Raw genomic sequence first — 12,554 nt, 5'->3', positions numbered from 1 at the left:
AGACATTTTCATTCCAGTGTTGGGTGCACAGAAGTTGTCAAAAAAAACTGTCAGTAAAAATAAGCAATAACCACACTCTAAAGGTAGAACTGCCTGAGGGGCAGATGCCTGTGGCTGGCACTAGTTCTTGGACCTCTGTTAAAGTGGAGGAATTGTATCTGAGACTACTGGGTTAAGTCAGGTTCCCTAGAACAGGTACTAAATGGTCACAAGTCAACAATCACCCTGGTTCCCATGAGAAAGTCACAAATTCTCTCTGGAATAAAGCAAACTCAATTTAGGTCCTTAGGTCTAATCAGATTTACCCATCCAATGAGGTTTTAAGTTGAGAAATTATTTATTTATTTATTTATTTATTTATTTATTTATTTATTTATGAAAGAGAGCACATGCAGGTGAGCAGCGGAGAAGAGAGAGAAAGAGAGAATGCTAAGCAGGCTCCACACACAACATGGAGCCTGACACAGGGCTTGATCTCAAGACTCTGAGATCATGACCTGAGTGAAAATCAAGAGTCAGATGCTCAGTTGATTGAGTCACTCAGATGCCCCTACATTTTTCACTTCTAAATGTCCTTTTTCAAATGATTGTATTCATTTTTTAATAGAAAATTGTTCCCTGCTCCTTCTGTGATTCCACATTTTATTTCAAACATTTTTATATTGAATATTTGATCATCCAATGTTTGAAGTCACCGGGGTTTCAAATGTGCTGCTGTTTTGTTGTAGTTTAACTCTCAGGGTGACTTTTCCTTATATGTTTTACTTTTCAAAGTGAACATATACACGGATACCAGAAAACCATGGAATGACATTTTTAAAGTGCTGAAAGCAAAAGAGAAAAAAAAAAGTCAACCCATAATTCTATCACTCCTGACATATTGTCTTATATAAATAACCTAAAGTAATCTAAAAATTATCAGAAGGCAATTGACATAGGATTTTAAAAAAGCAAAGTGCATTTCTATATAGTAGGAACAACAAAGGCAATTATCAAAAATATTTATAACAGCAATAAAAAGGTACCTAGGAATAAACCCAACAGATAAATATAGCAAATTGTGTACAACCTGTATAGATAAAATTTATTACTTTATTAAAAGATATTAAAGAAGGCATGCATAAATGAAGATATAAATCATATTTATAGATAAAAGACTGAAAATTATAAAGAAATCAGCTTAAGGGCAATGGACTCAATGTAATGCTAATTCAAATTTCAATAGTCATTTTTGGTGGAATTTAAACTAGTACTTAAATTTATATGGAACAACAAAATCCCACAAATAGCCAAGAAAATCAAGAAGAGTGGAAAGGTAGGGTATGAAAGTGAAGTGAGGAGAAGTAGGTAAAGGAGATGCCTTAACAGATTTAAAATTTACTCTGAAGCTATAGTAAATTTAGAAGCATGCTTCTGGAAATAAACAAATTAACCAATAAGTTAATATAGGGATGAAAAGATAAACAAAAAACTAGCCTAGAAAAGACCCTAGATATGATGTAGGAGATGCTACAGATGACTGAGGGAAAGGCAGAGTCTTCATTAATGCTGCTGGAACAAATGATTATACATGTGGGAAAGATGAATTAGGATCCCTACTCTACATTATAAGAAAAAACAAAACCCAAATTAAACCCTGTTGGACCATGATTTAAATAAAAAAGTAAAATCTCAAAGCTTTTAGAACACTATAAAGGAGATTATCTTTTAATACCAAGAAAGATATTATAAGCAATTTACATAAGACATTGCTAAATACAACTACTTTATTTTTTAAAAACACAACAAGAACTTGTGTTCATCAAAATATACCAGTGTACTGAAAACACTAACTCCAATAAATACTGGCAATACACAAAAGTATAAAGAATTACATTACAACTTCTGCTTAGTTGTAGACTATCACTTATAACAGACAATTGTTCTGATTAAGAAAAACTAACAAAACCAGAACATTTTTTTAAAGTTTGTTTGAAAGCAGAGCAGTGCTGAGGAAACCAGGTATTATGGAGCCACAGTCCCAAGAAAAGAGAACCTCACCAATGGAAACCTAATTTTCTCCATGTTGGCATGTGCAAATTCTGGATGTGAACAAGACACTACGAAACCATGGAGAAGGCAGCTACTAAGTAAGAAAGCCAAGAAAGCATTAGGCAATCTCATGATGATGGAGAGACAGAGTTACAGCTCAAGGCTTCTGAGGCTGCCAATGTTCAGGGTGTGGGCCATGATCCTATAAAAGAACTGCAGCACAAAGAACCAGATTGGACATTGTGAGATGATTTTTCATTCAAGGCACTGAACATTGAAGTTCTACAAAAGAAAAGTCAAGGAAGCCAAGCAAAAAGCTTATGAAGAGCACTCTGAGAAGGATTCTGGGAGACAGTAGAAGAGCATCAGCAATCTGTCTGGTTAACAATTTTGGAACTTCTGAATCTTTTAAATGTTTCCAACTTCCAGGGGAAGGCTTAGAAGATAAAGCAGGTTTTTGGTCAATTTCAGCTGTTAGTTTTGGCAAGCGCTACCCATCCCCCAGGCTCCAGCCCTGAGGCAGACAGCTATGCACATGCATTAGAGCAGTCTGCCCCAGCTTGTGGCAAGGAGGATGTATGTGTTTGTGTGTGTGTGCGCATGCAGGGAAATTGTCCTCCAAATATAAGGAGTATGTACTCAGATCACTGATTTTTGCTTCTGATCTCAGAGGTACAGAGTAAGAGGTGGGTTGCCATAGTTGCTGCAACTTATCCCTCTGTTACAAGGCCCTCACCCTCTAGCCAAGGTGCCTTCCAAGGCATTTAAAGAGGGTCAGTCCCATTTTTCCCCATCCCCTCATTTTCCTCTTTCGGGAGCCAGATATGAAAGATTAGGACATTCAAAGGCAACTGCATATATGGAGGAAATTAGAAAGTCACCAGACATGCCCAGGGAAAGTCTAAAGCTAAAAACAATCTAAGATCTAAAGTTTACACTTATCATTATTAGAGAGTAGTAAGAAAATTATATGAAAAAAAAAACAAAATAACCTAGATGAAATGGACAAATTCTTAGAAACACAAAACCTACCAAGACTTAATCACAAAGAAAATCTAAATAGATCAATAATTAACTGAGGAGACTGAATGAGTAACCAAAAAAAAAAAAAAATCTCCCAACAAATAACAGCTCTGGACCTGATGGTTTCGCTGTGAATTATACCAAACATTTAGAGCAGAGCTAATATCAAATCTTTTAAAACTTTTCCAAAAAACTAAAGTGGAGAAGATACCTCCTAACTCATTCTATGAGGCCAGCATTACCATAATACCAAAACCAGACAAAAATACTGTAAGTAAACTACAGATCAGGGGGCCTTTCTGATTCGGTTGGTACAGCATATGACTCTTGATCTTGGGGCTGAGTTCAAGCTCCACATTGGGCATGGAGCTTACCTTAAAAAAAAAAAAGAGCGGCACCTGGTCAAGTATCCAACTCTTGGTTTCAGCTCAGGTCATGATCTTAGGGTCTTGAGATCAAGCCCTGCATTGGGCTCTGCACTCAGTATGGACACTGCTTAAAACTGTCTCTTCTTCTCCCTCTGCCCCTCACCCACCCATGCTGTCTCTCTCAGATAAATATTTTTAAAAATACTAAAATATTTTTTAAAAAGAAAGAAAACTAGGGATCCCTGGGTGGCGCAGCGGTTTGGCGCCTGCCTTTGACCCAGAGCGCGATCCTGGAGACCCAGGATCGAGTCCCACATCGGGCTCCCGGTGCATGGAGCCTTCTTCTCTCTCTGCCTCTCTCTCTCTCTCTCTCTGTATGACTATCATAAATAAATAATAAAAAAATTTAAAAAAAAAAATAAAAATAAAAATAAAAAGAAAGAAAACTATAGACCAATATTCCTTATGAGCAATGATGCAAAATTTCTCAACAAAGTACTAATAAATTGAATTTGACAGCATATTAAAAGATCATACACCAAGACTAAGTGGGATTTATTCCTGGAGTACAAAGATGATTCAACATACAAAACTGATCAATTTAATACAGATTAACAAAAAGAAGGAAAAAAAGCCACTGATCATCTTGAGTGATGTTGAGAAATAATTTCACAAAATTCAACACCTTTTCAAGATAAAAACATTCAAAGCACCAGGATGGAACTATCAATATAACAAAACAATATATGAAAACCCCACAGTGAACACCATATTTAATGATGGAAGAACAAAAACTTTTCCTCTAAGATCAAGAACAAGATAAAGATGCTCACTTTGGCCTCTTCTATTCAACATGGTACTAGAAGTTCTAGCCAGAGAAGTTATGCAAGAAAAAGAAATTAAAGAGTCCATATTGGAAAGGAAGAAGTAAAATTATCCCTATTCATAGATATGATCCCATTTGTTAGAAACCCCTAAAGGTTAGAATTAATATATGCATTAAGCAAAGTAGCAGGATACAAAGCCAACATACAAAGAACTCAGCTACACTTTTATACATTAACCATGGACAATCTGTGAAGGAAATAAGAAATTACATTTACAATAGCATAAACGAGAAAAAAATACTTAGTAATAAACTTAAACTTAACCCAGAAGCCAAAAGACTTGCACAATGAAAATTGCAAAATGTTGTTGAAAGAATTTAAAGAAGATATAAATGAATAGAAACACACCCCATATTCATGGATTGGAAGGCTTAATATTACTAAGATGTCAATGTTACTCAGAGCAATCTACAGATGTAATCTCTATCAAAAACCCAGTGACCTTTTTTTGCAGAAACAGAAAAGACCAATGTAAATTTTACATGGAATCTCAAGGAAACCTGAATAGCCAAACAATCTTAAAAAGGAACAATGATGTAATACCTACTTCCTGATACCAAAATTTACTACAATGCTACAGTAATCAACAATATGGTGTGGTACTAACATAAAGACAGACAAACAGCGAAATGAAACAGAACAAAAAAGACATAAATAAGCCCTAATATATATGGTCAAATGATTTTTGACATGAGTGCCAAGACGTTTCAGTGGGGAGAGACAGTATTTTCAGCAATACTACTGTGCTAAAAAAAAAACTGGATATCCACATTCAAATGGATGACACTGGACCTTTACCTAACTCCTTATACAAAAAATTAACTGAAAAAGGATCAATAGCCAAAAATGATAAAAAAAAAAATATATAGGGCCTAAAACTATAAAACTCTTAGAAGAAAACAGGACAAAAGCTTACAAAACTGGATTTGGCAATAATTTCTTGGATATGACACCAAAGGCATAGACAACAAAAAAATATTAAACAAACTGGATCTCACAAAAATTTTTCAATTTTGTGCTTAAGACATTAACTTCAGAGTAAAAAGGCAATCCACAGAGGAAAATATTTGCAAATCATACATCCAATAAAGGAGAAATATACAGAATATAAAACTCAATACCAAAAAAAAATTGATTAAAAAATGGACAAAGTACTTGAATAGAAAATTATAAAGATATACAAATAGCCAATAAGCACATGAAAAGATGCTCAACATCACTAATCATCAGGGAAATGCAAACCAAAACCACAAAGAAATACCACTTTATATCCATTAGGAAGACCATTATCCAAGAAAACAAAACGAAACCAGATAATAACAAATGTTGACAAGAATGTGGAGAAATGTGTACTCTTGTGCACTGTTCATGGGCATATAAAATGGTAGAACTGCTATGGAAAACAAAGCATGGCAGATCCTCAAAACATTAAAAATAGCATATTATCCCATAACTCCACTTCTGGATATATAACCAAAAGAACTGAAAACACACTGAAGATATTTCTATGCCCATGTTCACAGCAACATTATTCACAATAGCTAAAATGTGGAAGACACTCAAGTGCCCATTGACAATGAGTGGATATACAACAGAATATAATTCAGTCTCAAAAAGGAAGGAAATTCTGACTTATGCCATAACATAGATGAACTCAGAGGACATTATTCTAAGTGAAATAAGCCAGTAACAAAAAGACAAATACTGTGTTATTCCATTTATGTGAGACTGCTGTAATCAAGATCACAAAGACATAAGAGTACAATGTTGGTTGCCAGGGACTAGGGGATAAGGGAAGAATGAAGATTAATTGTCTAATAGGTATAGAATTTCATTTTATAAAATGAAATGAGTTCTGGAGATAGATGGTAATGATGGCTGCATAACAACATGAATGTAATTAATACCACTTAAAAATGGTTAAGATAGGGGATGCATGGGTGAGTCAGTGATTGAGCATCTGCCTTGGGCTCAGGGCATGATCCCAGAGTCCCAGGATCAAGTCCTGCATCGGGGCTCCCTGTGGGGAGCCTGCTTCTCCCCCTGCCTGTGTTTCTTCTCCCCTCTCTGTCTCTCTCATGAATAAATAGATAAAATCTTAAATTAAAAAAAAAATTAAGACGGTAAATTTTATGTGTATTCTCCAACAATTTTTTTAATTGAGAGGAAAAAAGAATTAAAACAGTTTACAACAACAAAAGCACGGTGAGTTTTAAGCACTCGGAAAATAAAAATTGGGGTTCAGAATACAGCAAAGGAAAGCACCCTAACTCTTAGTTGAAACTCCTGCAGGATTACATCCCGAAGCCTGGAGAACCAAAGGGACACAGAATCTTGGAAAGATTACCACCTAACTTGAACCAGCTCAATTACTGACTAGATTGAGCCAATCTGCTTCTCTACTGCCAACCAGAAAATTGGGTAAATTCTGTTTCTGGAGGTAACTAATCCAAAACTCCTATAAATATTTTTATACATATCTGACATTGACTCAAAAAAAATTTACTAAGTGAACAAGAAGAAACAACAGGACAAAAAAGCCAGGGAAAAGAAACAGACTTATAGTTAACATGGATATTCAGAATATTAGGCATGGACTTTAAAATAACTATGATTAGGGCAGCCCCGGTGGCACAGCAGTTTAGCGTCGCCTGCAGCCTGGGGTGTGATCCTGGAGACCCAGGATCGATTCCCACGTCAGGCTCCCTGCATGGAGCCTGCTTCTCTCTCTGCCTGTGTCTCTGCCTCTCTCTCTCTCTCTCTCTGAATAAATAAATAATCTTTTAAAAAAAATAAAATAACTATGATTAATTGTTTAAGAACACAGAAGTAAAGATATTTCCATCAGCTCAGTCAGTTAAGCATCTACTCTTGAAGCTGTATTTTGGCTCAGGTCATGATCTTAGGGTTGTGAGATAGAGCCCTACCTTACCTCAACTCTGTGCTAGGTGTGGAGCCTGCTTAATATTATCTCTCTCGACCCCTCAACTTCCTCAAAAAAAGATACTTCCACATGATAACAATAATCTATTAAAAAGGAAATGGAGGTTATGGTTTCTGATAATGGCAGAGTAACTTGATTAATAATTACAGAATCAACATACAACTTTTAAAAACAACCATTTGAAAAAGACAAATCTGGGGCACCTGGGTGGCTCAGCTGGTTAAGCGTCTGCCTTCAGCTCAGGTCATGATCCTGGGTTCTGGAATCAAGCCCTGCATGGAGCTCTCTGCTCATTGGTGAGTCTGCCTCTCCCTCTCCCATTGCTCCCCCATCCCATATATGGTCTCTCTGTGTCTCTCTCTCTCTCTCATCAATCAATCAATCAATCAATCAATCAATCTTAAAAACAACAACAAAAATGAGACAAATCTAGGGGCACCTGGATGGCTCGGTCAGTTAAGCATCTGACTCTTGGTTTCTGCTCATTGTAAACACTCAGGATTAAGCCCTGAGTTGGGCTCCCCACTCAGGGGGAAGCCTGCTTGAGATTCTTTCCCTCTGTCCCTTACTTCAAGCTCACTCTCCCTCTCCCTCTCTCTCTCTCAAATAAATAAATCTTTTTTAAAAATAAAAAAGACAAATCTCAACTATAATGACAGGAAGCTGGTCAATGGCTAGGTGGAGCGTAGTAAGGAGACTGGCTGGGAAGGACCATCAGGAAGCTTTTGGGGTGTTGAAAATAGTCTATGTATCCTGATTGACACAGACTAAACACAGTGCATTGGAAGACAATGATGACTGCCTAGATGTCCATCCTCTAACATTTCCTCCCAAAACAATACAGAACAAGGAAAACCACAACCTCAGCACAACTCAAAGACAAAGAATACCCAAACTTCAAAATAAGTATAAATTAAAAAAAAAAAAAAATCCCAGAGAAGGCTCTTTTGTCTTTCAGCAATCAGTTCCCCATCTAGTCACTCCCTGCCTTCCCCCCCAGCTTGCCCCCACCTCATCTGATTCAAGGCCTATGGCAAAAGAGACTAAGAAATACTGCTGTAAAGAGGCCAGAGAACTGGTGGCAGTGCTAGGCATTAAGGATGAAATATTTTATGAGTAGGAAGACTAAGTACATCCCAAATCAGAAAATACTAAAAAGATGTCCTAGTAGATCACAGAATGAGCTACATTCAATTAAACCTGGCACACTTAAATGTGGGGGGGGGGGGGGTAGGAAGCAAAAATGGGGAAAGGATTATACAGTGCTGCAGATAAGAGAATCAAAGGGTTTTTCATAGGCCAATAGATGCAACCAAAATCCTATTAAGACATATTGCAGAAAGGTCTAAAAACAATCAAGGGAATGTAAAGGAGATAAAGAAATAAAGGAAAGATAAGAGGCAAAATAATGGAAAGTAAGGGAAGTAGAAAGAATAAAATCCATACTATCGTATTCCCTGAAGAGTAAAACATAAAACAATGGACTAGAACGAGTATTTCAAACTACAACCCAAGAAAACCTCAGACATTTCAAGAGACCAGTATCTACATATTAAAAGGGCCAACTGGGAATCTAGGAAAAGTGGAAGTCAGAATGGTCAATGTTTCACAGCATATCCTAATATAAAAGTACTAGATTTCAAAGATAAAGAAATAAATTCTCAAGGAGTTCAGATGAAAAGATCAAATAAATAGAAACAATATAAATATCAAGGCAATAATGGAGAAATATTTTTAAAATTGGAATACAAAATGTTAATTTCACATCCAGCCAGCTGTCCTTCAAGTATAGAGGACACCGAAATAGTTTATTTTTTTAAGGATTTTATTTATTTAAGAGAGGAGAGAGAGTGTGAGAACATTAGAGAGAAAAAGAGAAAGGAGGGGCGTAAAAGCAGTGGGGAGGAGTAGAGGGAGAAGCAGACTCCTCACCGAGTAGGGAGCCCGATGCAGGACCCCAGGATCATGACCTGAGACAAAAGCAAACACTTACCCAACTGAGCCTGCCAGGCACCCTGAAACAGTTTTTAATATGTAAGGATTTAGGGAATTTAGACATATAAGAATTTAGGGGTAGAGGGAGAAGCAGACTCCTCACTGAGCTGGGAGCCTGAGGAAGGACCCTGGGATCATGACTGAGCCCAAGGCAGACGTTTAACCAACTGAGCTCCCAGGTGCCCCAAAACAGTTTTCAACATATAAGAATTTAGGGAATTCTACACTAAATGAGACTCCTTTGAGTAGATGAACTTCATCCAACCAAGAGATAACTAAGAAATGTTTAGAGAAAGGACCAAAGATGGTCATTTTAATATAAAAGTAGGCCCTACAACTAAAATGCAGGTGGAGATGAGGAATAAAGACTAATGCACAAATGTTTTTATATTATGACAAAGAATGCAACTAAAACTGGAGAAGGTTGAGGAAGAAGAAAGTAGAATACCCACACACTGATTCTTATATAGGTAATAGGCAGAGATTAAAGAATATTAATACAAGAAGGACAAACCTAATACTGCAATACTTCTAGAACAAAGCATAGAAGATAATCTTTGTTTTTTTAGAAGATAATCTTTGTAAGCTAGAATTGCACAAATATTTCTTAGATAAAACATGAAAACCATAATTTACAAGGAAAAACAATGAACTGAACTTCTGCAAAATGAAATGTTTGCTCTGCGAAAGACGCTGGTGAGAGGATGATAGAACACATCACAATGGAAATATTTCCAAATTACTTACATGGCAAAGACTTAGATTTTGGATACATAAAGAATACTAAGAACTCAAACCATAAAAAAACAACTCAGTAAGAAAAACTGGACAAAGAATTTGAACACATGTTTCATCAAAAGTATATGGATACCAAATAAATACAAGAACATAGGCTCAACATCTTTAGTCATTAGGGAAATGCAAATTAAAACCACAATAATAATGACAATATATTTTACTATTCTAATGAATAGTAAAAATCAAAATAACTGACATTACCAAGAGCTGACAAAGTTGAAGAGCAAATGAACTCTTATTACTGGTAGAAATGCGAAATGGTTCCTTTGGTAAACAGTTTGGAGCTTCTTAAATAGTTAACCACACACTTGCCTAGTAACCCAGCAATCATATTCCTAGATATTTACTACACAGAAATGAAAACCTATGTTCACATAAAAATCTGTATATAAATATTTATACCAGCTTTACATACTACTGTCAAAAACCAGAAATGACCCAATGTTCATCAACAGGAAAAAGAATGAAGAGATTTACATGCATACAAAGAATACTTTGTATGCAGGAAGGGGAAGGATATATGTTCAGCATCTTGATTACATGCAAGGATGTATGCTTATCAGAATTCATTGAACTATATACTTAGGATTTGTACACTTGTTTATAAATTATACTCAATAAAGTACTGTCAGCTTTTTTAAAAAGGCATCAATATATTTATAAGAATTATTCTGCCATCTTTTTAAAAAGTACTACTTCCTTACACCAGACCAAATTTTAACTATTTTCCTTACCTGAAGGATGTTCCATTCTCTTTTATTTTATTTTTCTGAATAGGAGATGCTTGGAGTGATAGAATTTTATTTCCTGGCAGGGTAATTTGCTTTAGAATGGAAGCTGTACAAACAAAAGAAGAAAGAAAAATGAATTTTTAAAAAAATCCATGCCATATTAGAAAATGTAGAATAGTTTTTAATATACACAGAATAATGAGAAAAAAATTTCAAGCTGTTCTAGACCTCTGTTAAAATGTTAAAATGACAATAAACTTATTCCCTATATAAGAAATCATCTTATAAAATCAAGACCTCTCCATTTTTTTATATAGTCTTCAAATGGTCTACAGAATTACCAGCATTATAAAAATATGTAGAAAAAGTGACAGGTGATAAATGTTAATATATCATTTATATTTGTATATATTTTTTGAAGATTTATTTATTCAAGAGAGAGGGAAAGAAAGTACTAGTAGAGGGAAGGACAGAGGGAGAAGCAGGCTCACTACTGAGCAGGTAGCCTGATGCAGGGCTATATCCCAGGACCCTGGGATCATGACCTAAGACAAAGGCAGACACTTATTTGACTGAGCCACCCAGACACCCCTATATTTGTAGATTTAAAAAATACATGAAATCTCTAACTTTTATGTGTAAGAATAAATTCCAAACTTAGGAAAAGAAATACATTTTAAAAAGAAATAAAGTTATAGCAATTTTTATAAGTTAAAAAGTGCTTTTTATTTACTCATTGGTTCTTTTATCTAATTACAAAAATGCCATGAGTAGCTGCTTCTTTATTCTAAAACAACACATATCCCTAAAAAGTAGCTATGTATGTATAAAAAATGTACTAAATAGTTATTTTTCATTGTTCCATCCTAGGTCCTATTTAAAAGACTATCTTCCCTTAACCTAACAATAGAGAATACACAACCCCATCATGTTCCAAACCCACTGTGATGGGGCAGGGATGGGCCGGGGTCTACCTGGAGGAAACTGACTGGTAGGTATTGCAGTGCTCACTGGCATCTTCTTCTGTCCAGATTTCTGAATGGTCAATGCTGAGGAATGGGAAAGTGTGGTCACTTGTTTTGCAACACCTCCTGAAGGCTGCTGGACTACCTGAAACAATGAGAACTATTAATACACTCATTCAACTAAACTTGCTTTAGGAGAAAGAACAAGCTTTCAGCTATAACAGTAGAACAAATGACTGTGCTCACCTAACTTTAAATATATCTTTATGTTAGCATAACAAGAAGATCTACTTAAAATTTATATATGTATAAATTATCTTGTTCAAAAGTGAAAAGCATGACTGTTTCACACAATGTATTTTATTTTTAGAGTAGAATTCAAATTTGCATCATATACTGCCCAATTTAAATCTCCTTTTGGATCCTATTTTCATTTTTTAACTTATGGAAAATCTCAAACATATACAAAAGTGGAAGGAAAAATAAAACGAAACCACCTATTCCATTATTACCCAGCTTCAACAATGATTAATCCTTTATCAATCCTGTTTTATCCATATTCCTACCCATTTATTTTCTCATCATCACCCTCAATTATTTTTTTAATCCCAGGTGTATCTTTTATCCCTAACCATTTTAAAATGTATCTCTAAAAAATAAAGACTTTTAATGGACCCCTTTTTACAAGTCTCTGGAAAATAACAATACTAGGGCATTCTCTAAGAGAACAGTTCAAGAAATCCAGAGGGCAAGGGTTGGGGATAAAGGAGGAGAAATTGAACTAATAGTAGGGCCTTATTTTTAGCTACAAA

At 35.5% G+C, this 12,554-nt stretch overlaps 1 protein-coding gene across 1 annotated transcript in view; it reads right to left on the bottom strand.

The window, feature by feature from the left end:
• Positions 1-12,554, bottom strand: part of TAF4B (TATA-box binding protein associated factor 4b) — a 126,009-nt gene that overhangs the window by 75,305 nt on the left and 38,150 nt on the right. The window contains exons 8-9 of the mRNA XM_041726875.1: positions 11,752-11,887; positions 10,781-10,883 (exon numbers count right to left, since the gene is read on the bottom strand). Coding sequence (XP_041582809.1) covers positions 10,781-10,883; positions 11,752-11,887 — 239 coding nt within the window. The remainder of the gene's footprint in view (positions 1-10,780; positions 10,884-11,751; positions 11,888-12,554) is intronic.

The sequence above is a fragment of the Vulpes lagopus genome, chromosome 1 (assembly GCF_018345385.1).
Source record: "Vulpes lagopus strain Blue_001 chromosome 1, ASM1834538v1, whole genome shotgun sequence".
Lineage (NCBI taxonomy): Eukaryota > Metazoa > Chordata > Mammalia > Carnivora > Canidae > Vulpes > Vulpes lagopus.
Note: the sequence above shows the minus strand (reverse complement) of the source record. Positions and strands in the feature narration are given on the sequence as shown.